General features: G+C 38.7%; 1 protein-coding gene across 1 annotated transcript in view; it reads left to right on the top strand.

The window, feature by feature from the left end:
* Nucleotides 1–7,316: 7,316 nt before the first annotated feature.
* Nucleotides 7,317–18,333, top strand: part of LOC128744604 (delta-1-pyrroline-5-carboxylate synthase) — a 28,968-nt gene continuing 17,951 nt past the window's right edge. Inside the window, exon 1 of the mRNA XM_053841737.1 lies at nt 7,317–7,725. Within this exon, the coding sequence (XP_053697712.1) occupies nt 7,591–7,725 (135 nt within the window). The 5' untranslated portion in view covers nt 7,317–7,590. The remainder of the gene's footprint in view (nt 7,726–18,333) is intronic.

The following is an 18,333-nucleotide window of genomic DNA, read 5'->3' as shown; positions in this document are numbered from 1 at the left end:
ACTTTATGATTATTGAAGGCACATTATGATAACGAGCAGCCTCCAAAATGGAAGCGAAAGATACGTTATCAAACGCGCCTTCAATATCCAAAAAAGTTCCTAAGCAAGATTCCTTTTGTGAAAAAGCAACCTCAATTTTATCTACCACATCATGTAATAAAGTGGTTGTAGACTTGCCACTTTGATAAGCATGCTGTGCTGAATGAAGAGGAACTTCTACTAAGCTTGTTTCGCGGATGTGGTGATCAACAATCCGCTCAAGTGATTTAAGCAAGAAAGACGTTAGACTGATTGGTCTAAAACTTTTTGCTTGCTCGTATGTCGCGCGTCCCCCTTTACGAATAAACTTAATGGTTATTTCACGCCATTGAGTTGGGAAGTACCCAATAGCAATACTACACACAAACATCCTTCTCAGAATATGTTTGAAGTACTTGAATCCTTTCTGCAGTAGAATAGGGTATATTCCATCTGTTCCAGGAGATTTGTATGGAGAGAAGCTGTTCACGGCCCACTCAATCGCTTCAGTTGTGACAAGTCTCCGAGCAAAAGCCCATGAGTCTAAGCCACCTAAAACGATTCCTGGATCGTTTCGAACTTCAGGTTCCACACAGCCCGGAGAGTGACTATAAAAGAGACATTCCAGGATTTCATTGTCATTCGAACAGTATTCACCGTTCGAACTTCGAATGTTATTAACCTGATAATCTTTCGATTTTGACAGTATTTTATTAAGTCGACTTGCCTCGCCGAAACTGGAAACGTTGCTACAGAACCTGTGCCAGCTCGTGCGTGCTGAAGATCGTAGAGCCTTTGCATAGGCTTTCCGGGCCTGCTTGAAAGGCTCCACGCCATCCCTCCGACGTCTATTCCAGGCTCTCCTGCATCGTTTCTTTAGTTCCGCGAGATGAGAGTTCCACCATGGTGTTCCTCTAGTCGTTTTAATAGTTTTTAGCGGGCAACCTACTTCAAAAGCTTCCGCAATAAAAGATGTTGTGACATCTACAGCCACATCCAAGTCGATCGATGACTCAATCGTCGGTTCGAATCCTTGAAATTTCGTCGCCAGTTCCTCCTCAAAGAGTTCCCAGTCAGAAAATCTCGGATTGCGTAAGGTTGCAGCGTTCAAGGAGACACCCAAATGATCAAAATATATAAAGCAATGATCAGATATTGGTGTCTCATTTGAAACATGCCATTGTGCCAAGTCATGACTGATCCTGTTAGAGCAGAGTGTTATACCGTGGACCCCCGTTCGTTTGACCGTTTTTAATCTGAACACTTTTTAATTTGAACCCCGTTGGTTTGCACGACGTGCAAACTAAAAATGGTTCAAATGTCATTCTCAATATGACATCATTTGCTAATGCGGACAATGTACATAAACACGATTTGTTTGTACTGATCTAGCGTGTTTAATCTGTTTCACATTGCGTTTTCCCGCGTTTTTCCAACGATTATGGTAGAAATCCGATCGGAAAATAAAATATTTGCTGCTTGCAACTGCCAACTGAATCGAACCACCAAAACAATAACAAAGAGCAGGGCAACCAGTTCACACAAACTTCAGCATATTTAGGGTTACCAGTTGTTCAAATTAAAAACTAACCCCGTTAGTTTGCATGAGGAATCGTTCAAACGAACGGGGGTCCACTGTATCTAACACTTTCTCTCTACAAGAGACACAGAAATTTCTTTTAAAAATCAATTGTGTGCATCATAAAGGTTGAAATAGTAATGAATGACTAGCCCACAGATCATTGTATTAAATATGATTATGCGTAGCTTGACATGTTTCAATAATCTTACTTTAACTCGTTTGTGGCCTTTAAAAGGGCCATTGGTTATATATAACATTAAAGCCAAAGCACGTTCATCGCAAATATGACGTGCCATTCGACAGTGCTTTTCTTTTGACATGAATGGTAACAGGCACGTAAGTTAGCGGCGTCATTCCCTGTCTTTTGCTCCGAGAGGGTTTTACACAGCTTACCGCTTTTTACATAGCAGAAAATATGGCACATACGCAAAAATTTCTGTTTCATTTGATGAGAGTCCTTATCTTTCTATCACTGGGGTGAGGGGTCTCAAACCATCATAAAATGAATTCATACCACCAAAAACCCGCACATGCCAAATTTGCCTGATTAATTCTCGAGTTATGAGGAAATTTGTATTTCATTTGTATGGGATCTCCCCTTCTTAAAAAAGGCAAAGGTCCTAATTCATTGTAGAAAAAATTCTTGCCTCCAAAAACCCTACTTTCCGAATTTGGTTCCTTTTGCTTGATTAGTTTTCGAGTTATGAGGAAATTTGTATGTTATTTGTATGGGAGCCCCCCTTCCTAAAGAAGGTAGGGGTCTCAATTCACTATAGAAAAAATTTTTGCCTTCTGAAACCCCCATATGACAAATTTGTCTCCATTTGCTTGATTAGTTCGAGATTTATGAGGAAATTAGTATTTCATTTGTATGGGAGCTCCCCCTCTTAGAAGTGGAAGGGGTCTCAGTGCACCATAGAAAAAAATCCTACCTTCAAAAAACCTCCAATGCCAAATTTGGTTCCATTTGCTTGTTTAGTTTTCGAGTTTTGAGGCAATTCGTGTTCCATTTGAATAAGAGCCCTCCCTCTTATGCTGCATAAATTTGACAGAAAATCCATGGAAAACGTTAAACGTTAAAACGTATACGTTGTGCCGGGACCGTTAGACCGGAGCTTCTTTTCACTTAAGCATTTTTAATAAATACTGCATGAATCAAGTTGAAAACAAAATTTACACCATGCATTTCTGTGTTATAAAATTTTAAATAAGAAAAAAAAAGTCCGCGTGGACAAACAGGGAAGGGGGTGGGGGTTGAGTCAACGTCCGCGCTTCTCCACGGAGGGGGACGGGGGGGGGTTGAAAATTGGTATTTTTCTGTCCATGTGGTATCTGGATAGGTTGTATCCATGAAGAATCGTATTATTACATACATGGATACATCCTACTATCGCTACAAAGAGACTTACGTAGTCCTACGTCACCTATGCGGTCGTGTCTTGTGCACAAACCCTCAGATTTTTGAGTTACGCAAAAATTTCTGTTTTATTTGTATGAGAGTCCTTATCCCCCTGCCACAGGAGTGAGGGGTCTCAAACCATCATAAAAAAATGCCTGCCTCCAAAATCCCCCACATGCCAAATTTGGTTCCATTTGCTTGATTAATTCTGGAGTTGTGAGGAAATTGATGTCGATGCCGAGGAATGAGGAAGTCGATGCCGTTTATATCGATTTTGCAAAGGCTTTCGATAAAGTGCCGCATGTCATATTGGTGGCCAAATTAGAAAAAATTGAATTCCCCGAATGGCTAACACAGTGGATACTGTCGTATCTTACCGAGCGTACTGCATACGTCCGCATAGATGGAACGAGTTCACTTCCGTTTGAGATCGAATCGGGTGTGCCTCAGGGAAGCCATCTTGGTCCACTGCTGTTTATATTATTTGTAAACGATCTGTGCACCACCATACAGTCTCCTAAATACATGTTCGCAGATGATCTCAATTTTTTTCGTGTAGTAACGTCAGCGGTTGACTGCTGTGCAATCCAAGCTGACATTGACGCGTTAGTAAACTGGTGCTCGCTGAACGGGATGGAAGTGAATGTACAGAAATGTAATGCTATCTCTTTCTGCAGAAAAAGACGCAACGTTATAACATTTGATTAGAAAATGTCTGTAGCAAGTATCAACCGTGTAAATACAGTGAAAGATCTGGGATTCTACTAGACAGCAAATTGAGTTTCACACAGCACATTGCGTCTACTACTGCCAAAGCCTATGCTGTATTGGGGTTCGTCAAACGAAATACGAAGCAATTCCAATTGTCGACTGCCTAAAGTCTTTATATTGTGCACTTGTACGGAGCATACTGGAGTATGGAGTGCTTGTGTGGGCTCCTTATCATGCTGTGCAAGTAAATCGAATCGAAAGAATCCAACGCCACTTTGTTCGATATGCTGTACGACTCCTGCCCTGGCGTGATCCAGTTCGTCTACCGCATTACGAAAACCTATGCGCGCTTATCCATCTACCGACGCTGACAACTTGAAGGACGCTGCTGCAACGGCTTTTATTTTTCGACCTTCTTGGCAATAATATCGACTGCCCCGACTTGCTGAGCCGTGTTCCAATCAACGCACGTCCAAGGCCTATTCGCCAGCCTCATTTCCTTCGGCTTCCTGTGTATCGTACTCAATATGCCCAAAATAATCCGTTTAATGTTTGCTGTAGAGAATTTGACAATATCTCAGAGTGCTATGATTTTAATATTAGTAAAATAACCTTTAAACATAGAATAAGTAATAGGGTAGATGATCCATTAGTTGCGCCACTAAGCACAATATACCTTCATTTTGCTTGTTTATTGAGGTATATGCTTCAATTAATGCTTGTGGGATATAAATTTATCAAATACAAGGTATTTGTCACAAGGCAAGACAATTGCTTTCGTTGTACGAGAAGCTTTATGAAGAAAAAATGAATTTTCCGATTCAATTATATTGTACCAACAGTTGCGCTAATGTTTCGTTAATTAAGTTTGATGTTCCTTTAATTGTGTTATTCCATATACATTGCTAGGTTGCTAAGTGAAAAAACATCGTAGCAAAACTATAGATGAGCGCCTATAGTTGTGTGCTCCAACTGCGCGTTAGATTTTGGAAAATTGGCATTTTAGCAAATAATGCTTTAATTTTAAATGGTGTAATCTAACTACCAATACTTCTAAAAACCTGTTTTATATAATGAATGTAATTATTTTATCTAAAATGCTACGGTGACGAAAATATGCATTAATAATGAATAGTAGCGCAACTATTGGTACTACCACAACTACTGGATCAACTACCCTATGTAGCGACAGTCTGTACGAACTAGTCGAAGACTTGTAAATAAAATAAATAAATAAAAAAATGTATTTCATTTGTATAGGAGCCCCCCTCCTAAAGTGGGAAGGGGTAATAATTCCCCTTCTAAGGAGGGTATGGGCCTCAATTCACCATAGGAAAAAAAATTGCCTAAAAAACACCCACATGCTAAATTTGGTTCCATTTGCTTGATTAGTTCTGGAGTTATGAGGAAACTTGTATTTCATTTGTATGGGAGCCCCCCCCCCTAAAAAGGTAAGGGGTCCTAATTCATCATAGAAATTATGCTTCGAATTATGCAGAAATTTGTGTTTCATTTGTATGGGAGCCCGCCCTCATGGTGGGGGGAGGGGTTTCTACCCATCATAAGAACCTTCCTTGGTCCAAAACCCCTATATGCAAATTTTCACGCCGATCGGTTCAGTAGTTTTTCGATTCTATAAGGAACATACGGACAGGCAGACTGACAGACAGAACGGTATAGGCACTGTTCAAATAGTCCAAATTCAATTTAATGTCCTTGATATTGGACATTGACTCAGTTACAAGTTGAAATGCATGCCCGATTTGAAGCCCAATTTCAAATCTTATTAATTTACCAATTTCTGGGTTCAATTTTAAATCAAATTTAAGCTTAAAAATTTTAATTTCAAGTCTATTTCAATTCCTACCGGATTTTTTATGCAGTTTTCATTTCATAATTAATCGAAATGATGCAGAGGAGTGTTGCACAGGAGATTCAAACTAGAGTCATCTTTCGCTGCTTCCAAAAAGCCAATTCAGACGTAGTTTCCGTGAATATCAGATTTTTGAACATCAATCTTGCGCATGATATAGTAAAATAACTTAACTTAATTAACAACTTAACATATTAGTAGCCTATTCTTTCTGTTCTTATGTTTTCGAAAATTCTTAAGGATGGAAAGGTAGAATGTTAAATTTTTCACGGAATAACGCCTTAAAAACATTCACAGTTGACAGTTTGACGCACCATAACCGTAATAACAGAATGAAAATGTCCCAAGCTGCCCTCCATAACCCTTGCCTGAAGCCTGAACCGATAAGAGTTGCTCTATAGGGATTCCGAGTTGAGTAGCATGGAAAAGTTAGATCATTACATCATTATTGTTGTTGTGTCTGTTTTACGAATATTGTGTAATTTTTGAATGATTTTATAAAATATTTTTGTTGTTGAACAAGGCTATGGTCATTATAGATAGGATGGGTAGAATGCATAATATCTGGCAAGTGCTGTGGTCCCGCGGGAATGGACAACTTGCGACCATGGATTGAGTTTGATGGAAGAATCACGTTATGCAAGCCTTGTCATGAGAGGTCAGGTCAATTAAGTAAGCAAATATAACATTTGAAATAGTGTTTGTATATGTATTAAGTGTACCACTCGTAACCAATCGCATCAAATGTAAACCAAAATATTATTCTGTAACGATCAAGGTCCGATCGAAAGCAGCGGAGATTACGAGGCACTGGCTCTGACTGCTCTCGAGCTGATAAGATTGTTACATTCGATTGCCGCAATGAATCCGGGTCAGAGAATGCCGCAATTAAAGGTGAATTTTACGACTGTCAAAAAACTCACAGTCACCGTCACCGGCTACGAACGACGGTGCGTGGTAGCTCCATGATAATTCACTGTTTGATTCGCTTCTTTCGGTTCGCCTACATGCGCCTCAATCCAATCCGGCCGCGGCCGGCCGCCGTGATAATGGGTCAAACTGATTAAAAGTTGTACTCACGTTCCGAAATGTTTAAATTAGTGTGACCCGATTCAATTACTCCGTTCTCATTGGAGAATGTGCCATTATCAGAGTGCCTTCGAAGTAACCGATTGCAGCGGGCAGCCAGCAGTTTGCGGTACATTGAACCTAATGGAAGTAACATGTAGCTGCAAAACGTGCGTCATCAGCGCCTCCATCTGTACCGATTACCGAATGCCGCTGGAGTAAACATGGAGTTTTTCCACTCCGACAGGTGGGTTTTTCGGTCCTCTGACACATATCACCCATCTTCGTATCTTCTGACGAAACGACTATCCAGGTAGCAGGATTCGGCAGGACAGGCGAAAACAAAAAACAAAACAAAAATGTCAACCTTTTGTGTTCTCGTTCTGTAAAACTGTTGTTGAATCATCCAGTCTCCGATCGCCACTGACCGACCGAGTGCGAGTGATGGTGGTGTTGGGAAGGACGCTCGCTATTGATGAGATGCACTATCAGCCCCTCACTGGATGCTCCGCTAGCCGGAGAATGGTGGTAACGAAAATAGAAATAAAAAAAGGCTATACAGTTTCTTATCACTATCAGTATTCAGAAGTATTGCTTACTTTCCATTAGTGTGCAGAACTGGACAAGACTTCGGGAAACGGACTGATTGGGGAGCTTAATCCCTACGGTGATCAGTCGGGTGTGAGGCAGTCGCTTGGAAAGTTCTCCGGAGCACTTGCTTTGAAGTTGCTGTTTTGTTCCTCGAACGAACCTATCCTGAACTTATATTATTTTAGTTTCTAGTGACGATGCTGTGATCTAGTGATATTATACTTAAGAACAACTAAAGTGTACAAATCTCTATACATATTCTACAAATTGCTGCCAGGGTAGATTTGTGTTATTTTTTTTAACTTCATACGAAAAAAGTTGCACCGGTTAAAACGCGAAATTGGAACCATGTCGATGTGTTTGCGAGGTCTGGGCATTGCCCGTGGAACACTGTTTTGGAGCCGATTTCATCAGCTTGCCAAGGGTGGAAAGAATTTTTCCATTGTAAGCAGTCCCGGCGTTGGAGCCTATCTGACCGAACAAGTAAGCTTTAGAGATTTTTTTTCTTACAGTAGTACCGTTACAGTGTTTAAGTTAAATATCGCTATCGTGTCTGCTGGTCGCTTTTTTTATCCAAAACTTCCAAAATACGGACCGAATGACGTCCATCCAAATCTACGTTAGTCCAAAAACTGACGTGCTCGTTTCGGGCAGGATACTAATACTCTCTTATCCGTGCGCCGATCGATCTTGTCGCGGGCGATCTTCGATCTTCCTCTTTGTAGTTCTATTGATCGTTTCACGAAGTCTGTGAGAGTCTCGACCTCGAGTCACGCAATGTACGTTCGTTCTCTCGATCTTCCTAACTTTCGGTATGCCGTACACGCAGGAAAATGATGACCGATATAAACAACAATATGTGTTGTTAAGGTTAAGTTCAACTTGTTTCATATTTTTGAATTACTTTTTACTTACTTTTTAAACTGAATTCATACTTCTTTCATTTCTGTTAGGGTTTATTTCTAATTCCCGTCGTAGTAAGTAAAGCCATTCTAATTTTCATCATTTGTTGGATGGATTTAATGAATACTCCAAAAGTTTTCGTGCTGATTTGACTAAAACACACTTACCTACCGATCCGTGAACTTTAAAACGTACCGTTTTAAAATTCGTACATCGAAATTTTTCATCGTTCGAACTAAAAATCGCAACAACGTTCACGAAGCTAACGAGCATGTATTTGTGTAGGACGGCATGACAAATGTTATTCTGCAAAATTTTCTGGCAGTAAAATAACGACAATACCTTGCATGAGTTATTTTCATGAATGAATGACGGAAATTAAAACGATTAGTCGACATTTTCTTCTTCGTCGCACGAAAAAACGTAGGAAATTTGGCTGGTAGGAATTCTTTAATGATAAAAAGCATTTAAATAGATCTCAGCTCACTTTTATTGATCGCGTATGATGGACAACAAACTAAAATATAAGGGAATAACTAGTTTTGCATTGTGTGTCATAAAAATGCTGATATTTTTAATAATTCGTGTTGGATAGGATTTGGGTTTTAGAATTAATCAAGTTTACTGTTGAACTAAAAGAACAAACAGACAGAATCCTTTTGCATTTACAAATTACATGTATGAATTTTAGTTGCACTGAAACAATTGATTCAATTGATCTAGACTCATTAACTCCCTGAGATTCATTTAGCCTGACAGATTCCCTCCAGTCGTATTGAACGAAAAACAACAGTCATTTCAAAACAATCAGTTTCATGAGAGAGTTTATTGTTGTTGAGAGCGTTAATTTTGATTTATTTATTCAACACACACGATTGTGAGGAACGTGCTGCACGAGCCACACATGCTGATACTCAACACTAACAGGAAAAGTGAGAACAGAAGCTTGTAAAATGTTAAGAGCCTCATAGTAATCATCAAGTATTTCGCTAATCGCTACCTATCTATTGAATTGACCTTCCTCAATTCCACGATTGTAAATACCCAAAGGGTTCCTGTTTATTGCGGGTATCACCTTAATAAAGAGTTTAAAAAACCATAGTATTGCTTGAAGTTGAATTAAGTAAAGTTAGTGTAATTTATTCGATACTTACGTGCGAGGCCGAACGAGTCGCCCGATTATCGTTGGCCTTCGAGCCCTATCGAGAGTTCCCATTTCCGTTGATTATTAGGTCGTCAAAGACAAAAGTAAGTACTTCAAATCTATGTATACAGTGAGCTTGTTTGCCGAGTGATATCTAGAGTGTGTCCGGACTCGCAAGATTAGGAAGTGGAAAATTAGTTACCCTACTTTTGTCAAAAAACTTAAAATCATTCTTCTAAACCTTACTTAATTTCTCTAGTTGCTAGAACCGTAAAACCGAAGTGGCCATGTGTGATATTTTGTTTGTCTACTTTAACCTCATGGCCTACTAACTCATGTTTGGATAAATGTCATTTTAACTAGATATGCCAACCGGGGGGTATTTTGAAAACTGTTTTTTTGGTATTGATAAATGCAATACCGGTAAAACCGGTTAAAGTTAATACTTGAAAACTACATTTTATATAACTACAAAATTATATGATTTGAAGAAGATCTTTCCAATCAATGGTAACCAATTTCTTTTGGCATAACTAATTGATTAGTTCAATTAAAAAAACCCGATTTAATCCACCTAGTGGTGAAAGGAACCTTTGTTATACCATCTTATATGTCATTTGATATGGGCATTTCCAGCTAAATTAGTTTGATTTGTATTTGACTTTGTAATTTTCATAAAATTATTCAGATATCATCTAAAAATTATCTATTAGAGTCAACACATGCAAAGTATCCGATAACCGTGTAGTCGACCTTCACGGATTTAAACCAAATTTTGTCAGATTGTTTCTTTTTAGGTCAGAAAGCAACAATCTTAAATTTGGTGCCGATTGATACCCCCATTAATGGTACGATTAGTGGTAGTACTTCCTTTTTAAAAAAAGACCCGTTTTGTCAAACCTTTTTATTTTTACTTACAGATAAACATATCAAAAGCTCCAATGTGCAAATGAGAGATTCTCTTTGCGTTTCTTCTCTTATGCTTATTACGGCGGCATAAATTCATTTCAACCGAATTATTCTAAAGGATAAGCTTTCCAATAACACCAGTAACCGTTTCATGCAAAATAGACGCATTCAAGTGCATTTATGCCGCCGTAATAAGCGTAAGAGACGAGACGCAAAGAGAATCTCTCATTTGCACATTGGACCTTTTGAAATGTTGCTCGTCAAATATTAGGTTTAGAAAGAAACTACTTTCACATTCAAATTCCAATTCTAATCGAAAATAGTCGAGTAAAAAATGGCTTTTTCTAGCGTTTTGAGCTGGAAATGATCATATAGAAATCGACACGACACGTCTTCGGAATTTAATTCAACTGTTTGTTAACGTTGTGCTAGTTATCATCCATATGCATCCTAGCGTTAAACAATCTTCAGAGTGTATTTTAACCTACAAAATAACTTTATAGGACATAGGAAAGCAATGAAAACATCGTGTACAGATGTTTTGAGCAGAACTGCTTTTAAAGTGACTTTTAGTTTCGGGGTACAATGCTAGCCTAACAAGCCAGTCAACGTATGTTCGAATCTCGACTGATCGGTGCCGCTACAGAGTTAATAGGATCTTTGCCCTAGCCCCGTAATTTTCCTGTACTCTAATAACCGGCTGCGAAGTCTGTCGATAAAGAAGGGTCAAGTTCTGAAGGACGTTTAAGCCCATGGCTTTGCTTTGCTTGATTTTAAAGTGGTTTCTTTAAACAAATCATTAAATTTAGCAACCAGTAAGAGATAGAAGGTTACTATATGCAGCAAAGCTGCTTATTTTAGTGTGTTCTACAATTTTTGTGGAGACGCTATTTTTTTGAACGCGTTTAAAAAGCAAAAATTTGAGTCACCCTATTAGGCGGATTCACGGTCACCGTAAAAGTGTAAGAAAATGTGCTCCAAATAAACATCCGTTGAAAAATTACACATTTTTACTATATTATTCTGTTTTTGAGGTTTGGTCCCTTTAAAGGTTTGGTCATTAAAGTTTTCTTGAATAAAGTTCAACAATCATTTTTAAATATCTTTTGACCAGTTGAACCAATCCTTATGAAATTTGGCAAATAGATTTGCAGTGTTAGGACCTCTCGTTTATTACTAAAACAATTGAAACTAGATAAATTATCTTGGCTAAAATCGCTATAAAGTATTGTAAATTTTAACGTGTAACTTCAATTGCTCATAACTTTCAAACTAAAGGTCCAATCAAAAAAACAATTCAATAGTGATCTATTCGGCTATATTACCTTTCAAATAAGACTAATAGCGCATAAAACGGCTTGGCCATCTCTGAGAAACAGGCTATAATTATTACCTTGTCAAAACACGTTTTTAAGCATAACTTTTAAACTACTTGTTTTTTTTAGAAGGGGACTTGACTACTTTGTCCATTAATTTGAACTTTTGTAATAAAACTACTTGTTTGTTTTCAGTAAAACTTACTGAAAATTTTTATGATAGCAAGAGCTTTTATTTGGTACTAAGATCATTGAAATCGGTTGTGTGGTTCCGGAGAAAATCGTGTCACGTAGTTTTCACATTTTTGCTTATAACTTTGAAACAAAACATCGGACCATGAAACAATTCAATAGTGATACCGTGGACCCCCGTTCGTTTGACCGTTTTTAATCTGAACACTTTTTAATTTGAACCCCACTGGTTTGCACGATGTGCAAATTAAAAATGGTTCAAATGTCATTCTCAACATGGCATCATTTGCCTTCACAGACAATGCCCATAAACACGATTTGTTTGTACTGATATAGCGTGTTTAATCCTAGTTTAATCAGTTTCACATTTTGTTTCCCAACGATTACGATAGAAATCTGATCGGAGAATAACGTATTCGCTGCTTGCAACTACCAACTAAACGAGACTAAATCAAACCACCAAAACAATAACAAAGAACAGGGCATACAAGTTTCAGCATATTTAGGATTGCTAGTTGTTCAAATTAAAAACGAACCCCGTTAGTTGGCATGAGGAATCGTTCAAACGAACGGGGGTCCCTTGTACCAGGCAATAATACCTTTCAAATGAGACTAATAGCGCAATTTCTAAACCTTTGTTATATACTATAACAAAGGTAAAAATATTTAAAAACGCAAAGAGAATTTACCGTGTCATCTCTTACGAGAACAAAAATATTAATGAAAAAACTTCTGGAGGCAGAGAATCTTCATTCGGTGTTCATGAAAAAAGGAAGTACAATTCCCAGCCGGTTATTAGATATGTGGCATAGGAAAACCCTTGTTCAAGAAGTTTCAATAAGCGGCTTCGATACCGACATTTATGATAAATTAATACTAAAAGTCCAGTTAATTTGGTTCCTCTGCCTGCTGATAAATAAAAATTAAATCACGAATCGCGCGGTTAATTTCTACCAGTTTTCCGGTACAGCCATTCGACAGCAGCCAAGACTGGTTCTGACTAGCACAGCGAGGATTTCTTTTTTTCTTCATGAATTTCTCATCCCTTAAGACCTTAAGTAAAGGGTATGCTTCTGCTCTTAAGTTATTACTATTCCAGTTTGTACCAGCAACGGTACGAATTCCTCTTCCGTGGTGTGTTCTGACATTTTTCTAGAGTACTCCGTGAACTTTCATTGAAGGTTTTCCTAACAGCTAACTGTATATTGCACATTTCTTTTGTTACACAATATTAATTGGCGCATTCAAACAGGAAATCAGACCTAACCCTTATTTAACCGGTGGTTCTTCACGGATTTGAAACTGTGAAGTCACTCACGGTAGAAATACGCGCCCTTGTCGTGTTTAACCAGAACATGCTGCGGAAGATATTTGGCGGAGTACTGAAAGCGGAGAGTAGTGGAAACATTTTATGAATCACGAACTACTTACACTTCTTGGAAAGATCGCTATCGTAAAATGGCTTGACCAGATCAAAAGGAACTTGTGATTTCTGAGACGCCTAGGAAATAGGCGACGGGTGGCCCAAGGAGTGGACCGAGTTGAATACCGAGCTGCTTAAAAAGCACGAGGCACTCCGGCTCTTTACTGACAGCGGTGAGGGTTTTCGGGGTTTTCTCTTTAGAAGAATTACATAATTGAGTTATTATTTGTAGCACCTTCAATTATATTAGGTTTGACATATACTTTAAAAATTTTACTAGCAATTCAGGCTTCATGAGTTGTTATTTCCACATGCAAAAAAAATACGGAAAATACCGGTTTTGATCGTGGAAAAAACGGTAATTCGGTATTGGAAAATAGCCCGGTAATACCGGTAAAACCGGTAAGGCATCCCTAATTTTAACAGCATTCTTAGAGAAATGAAAATTGAGAGCTTTTTTAACAATAATAAAGCATTACACGTTCTTGGGCTAAGAAAACACATGTCCATAGAAATGTTTTTCATGAATAATTATAGTGGATGCGGATAGGAAATGCGTCTGACGATAGGTGAAGCGTACTAGCCTGAAACGTTACGCAGAAAAGGAAAAGAGTCTTTTTTTCACCGAGAAGAATCAACGACACATGTTATTAATTATAGTGGGAATTCAGCAATAGTTTTAAAAAATTTCACGATTATTTAGTAAAAGATTCTGCATAAGATTAGAAACAATTTTCTAAGTGACCTAAGTGACCGGCCTAGTGCAGCAACTGCCGTTTTCCAATTGTCCAACAGTGCTATTGGAGTGGCAGGAACTGGAAACAGTAACGTTGCTACTGCAGGGAATAATTCTAAGCAGCAACAAAATATTTTACGTCGAGTCCAATAGGAAGTTGGTTCGGTACTATTCAGAAGTAATTTATTCGAGGCGTCAAATTAGAATGAATGGTTAAAAACCTTAGTATCATTTAGAAATTCAAAAGAAAGAAGATAAAATCGTTCGTTTGAGGTCAACACGAGCCTTTATGAAGGTTCGTTCTTTCTCCAGTTTTAGTGATTATTTCGGATTTAGTTCTTTATTTATTGTGGGTCATTGCGCTTGGGAAGTAGTCGAATCTCTGCAGGAGTCACATTCGATCACTTTGAAATATATTCTTCCAGAAAGTTGAAGGCAGTGGAACTGGAGCTCCGACACGCTTCGGTTCATTATAGTCTTTAGGTAATGTGTCCACAGAAACAGGACATTGTGGAATATCTGTAACCGCACTTGGTCCAAAGTCCTCATTCCAGAATGCACAAATGACACAATTTCATAAACCTTGAAGGCGTTCATTGCTTTTTCAATTGCGGTACATATGCGGTAATGGAGAGGACTCAAAACCAGGTGAATCCCATTTTTACGACATAAAAATGCTGATTTAAGTTCAGGTGAGAACGGTGGTTGTCCAGAATCAGCAGAACTGGATCTGGAACTGGAGCAGAATATTTGAACCGGAGACCGTTCTAGAGACTAAATTGCCATGCCAGCTGCACTAATCGCACTCACAGCTGTGGTTGATTCGCCTTTTGCCGCTGAACTAACTTTGCCCGCAGCTTTTTTCGATGTGCTGGAGACAAGACAACCTTCGGCGCACAATTAGGAACTATGGACATGGCCGTTTCGTTCTTGTGTACAATACAGTTACGAGGGAAGTTGTCCTTTGCACTGGCGTGCCCAGGATTAAACAAAAGGTGGGGCATTGGCCTTTAGAAGCAAGTTTTGGCTTGGAAACATCAAGTAACTGTATGATAGCGCATCCATTTTTACACAATTAATCAACGTATTGCAAAAACACCGGTCGATCAGATTAAAAAAATGTTGATAGTGTCCAAACAGAATGGAACAAGGCGTAAAAGAGAAAGAGCAATGTGGTAAATTAGGTAAGGGAGGGCCTAGCGCTTAATTTTTCTCGTTTGAAGCAACGCTTAAGAAGTTGTGTACCGTTCCTCTTAACCCCAACTGGGATCCGCCACTGTTGCAAATTCTGTAAAAACTATTTCCAATTATTTTTCCTAGATAGCTAAGAAAATTTACTTACATTTTCATGCAAGCATATTTATCTTCGTTGTGCCGCAAATTAGACTGAATATTACAAATTGTATATTTCAAAAGAACTGAGAAAGTTGCTGCTTTTTAGAAAAAGAAGTGTACTCAAGGTATAAGTTAAGTCTTAAAGTTTTTTAAGGAGTTCGGCATAGGCTATAGTCGATGATTCCCGGAAAATTAAAATTCCAACGGAATATCTGGTATGCGCAGAGACTAAGCTGTACGGCAAGTTTCAGAATATACTAGTCATGTGGGTATTAAAACTTTTGAAATGTACTTTTTTCGTACAAAACGATGAAGCGGTTTGGATATTCTGGAGTAGATTTCTGTGTCAGAAATGGGCCTTCAGTATTTAAAATGAATCTAGCAATGGATATCACAGTTCTAAAAAAAGTTCTTGGAATTGGTTCAACAAAATTGGTAGAATTTTGAATTGTCATTTCGGATTTGGTTCCCCCGGACCAGAATTCAAGATAAAGCTTAATAATTAGACCATCTGTTATACCGTAGAAACCACTTCCAAAGTGATCAATCGGAACTAAACTGCCCATAAGCTTAAGCATTCCGTTTTTGAAACTTCATATTCTGTTTTAATTCTACAGACTTCGCAGCCAGCTGTTAGAGTACAAGATATTTGCGGGCCTGGTGCTTCGATTGTTGACTCTAAAAGCTTCTCCCAGCTGAGATTCTGCTTGTTTGACCAATGTCGTACCTCGAATGCATCTGGGCGGCCTGTCCAAAACTACCCATATCAGTTCGAAATGACAAAAAAAAGTTACACTAAAATATAAGCAAAGAAATGTGATTGTACCGTTTAATTCTACTACCTTACCAGATTCACTCTTAGGTCTTAGGTTCCTTTCGAGCCGATTCCCAAATGGTAAACTCAAGCTTGAGTAACTGATTTTCTATATGAAAAAAGGTCCACCGGATCACCTGCGTATATGAAAAAGGATCGCCGATCACTGGGAATTCTTATCGTTTGATGGTCAAATGTTTTGGTATATTAAAACTAGATATATTTACGAGTCAAATGCCACTAACACCATTCAAATTATATACAAATTGTTAAGGTTATGATAATATCAAATTATGGGACTATTATGCGCGTACTTTGGTATTTGTTTTGTACTTTGCAGAAATAAACACGTCAATTTCAAAAAGTACACTAAAAATATAGACTAATTCTCAAAAACGATGAAATTGATAAGGGACTCATATGCGAATATGGGCAGCTGGTGTTCGATGAAAAAAATTGATAGCGTAATCCCTTACATAAGCTCGTCTATATTTGCAGATAAACACTCCACAGGCACTTGTTGAATAGCTGTCATAGCTTCAGAGTGAATCTGCCATCAACAGGAGTGCCATTTTTTCCTAATTATTATCGTTGATGAAACGAACGAACTAGGAACTTCCGTTGATTTTTTTTCATCTTCTTCTTTCAGCTCTGCTAGCAGACTCTGAAAAAAAATCTGATTTCAGAACGAAAGCCGGTACCGTTGCGAGCGAGAATCGACCAACGAACATTATGTCGTTAATAATTTTCCAACATACTTTTTATTGTCGTGCTACAAGCACCCTGCAGTTTTTTTTTGCATTCTACTTTTTCATCTCGCTCATATGAGCCACCCGAAGCACTTTTGAAATTTATTGGCAGCCATTAATAACCTTTACCGGGAGCTCACTCCCGGGCGGACAAAAAAAAAATGTCATCAACCAGTCTATTCAGTGTTTCTCATCCATCGTTTTTGCTTCTGCTTTCAATCAACAGAGTGCACGGTGACTAAATTGTAGAGGACGTTCATTTGACAGTTCGTTGTACAAAATCCAAGCCACCTGTGTGGGGTGTGGCCCACAAGGTGCCAAGAAATGCAATAGCCTTGTTTTCGTGTACCATCAGGTAATGAGCGCCGCCAACTGTGGTGGAAGTAATTAAATTCGATTGGAAACTCATTTGTCACTCCGGATTGGATATGACAACCGAATGACGATGGTTGTTTTTTTTCCTATGAATTTTATTCAATCTCTTCAATTGCAACCAGGTACTCGAGAGTGCAATTATAGGGAACTGAACAGCAGTCCGTCCGTTCAGTGTGCAGAACTTTTTCCGCTTCCTTTCCCAGCTATCCGAAACCTTATTTAGTTAGCTAGATCCAAAAGTGGTAAAAATGGTTGGTTATATGGAATTTACAGGGGGAACATTTCCTTTCATAAATATTTGTATATATTCTATACCAACATCGTGAATGGATTGTCGTTCTTAGAAATTGCGTCAGCCTAATCGATGAAGACCCGCAATAAGCTCTATAATAGAACCCTTACCTACTGACAAGCCGATCGTGATAAGAGGCTACTTCGACCAAACAAAAATGCTTCCGCATCATGTAATCGATCCGGCAGCAGTCAGCGGGCAATACCAACCCATAGCAAGGCTAAGTAGGCACGTGCCGTAGAAAATATTGTATTGTGAGATTGTGGCTGCGGTAACGAGCTTTCTTTCATGTCAAATGTCTTATTTACCTGTTCTGCTGTTCGGGTGCGATTCCATCAACAAATCTACCGAATCGACCGGTTTGGCATAGAATTCAGATTCGATTCGATAACGTCCAACGGTGCTGCGGCAGTCGGTGTCCGCGTATTTTGTTCCGCTTTGCTCATTGGTGCCAGGACAGGCAATGCTACTACTGTTGTTTCCCATTTTGCCTAGAGCGAGGAATGGGTTATACCGCTGCGGTGGCCAATTTCATTGATTAGATCTAGCCTGCATGGGAAACCGTCAATTTGTTTGCAGGTGGATAGATCAAATCAATCCTTTTATTTCTATTTTTTCCACCACAACACAAAAACAAGCGGCAAATTATTCATTTACCAAACGATGAATTCGCATTCATCAATTGAAAATCTATTATGCAAAGTCCATCAACTGTTATCCAAACATCGCGCGCTATAAAACACATTGAATTTTAACTAGGCTTCAGCTGATTGGCACTGGAAGAGCATCACGTGTATAGACTCAACCTTTACTCTTTTGATGCTACTGGCCGACGAATCGCCCGTCAGTTGCAATTATGAGTTGTTTTGATCGAAGCAGGCATCCACCGTCAATATTGAACCT

Source organism: Sabethes cyaneus, chromosome 3 (assembly GCF_943734655.1).
Source record: "Sabethes cyaneus chromosome 3, idSabCyanKW18_F2, whole genome shotgun sequence".
Lineage (NCBI taxonomy): Eukaryota > Metazoa > Arthropoda > Insecta > Diptera > Culicidae > Sabethes > Sabethes cyaneus.
This window is presented reverse-complemented; position numbering and strand designations above follow the sequence as displayed.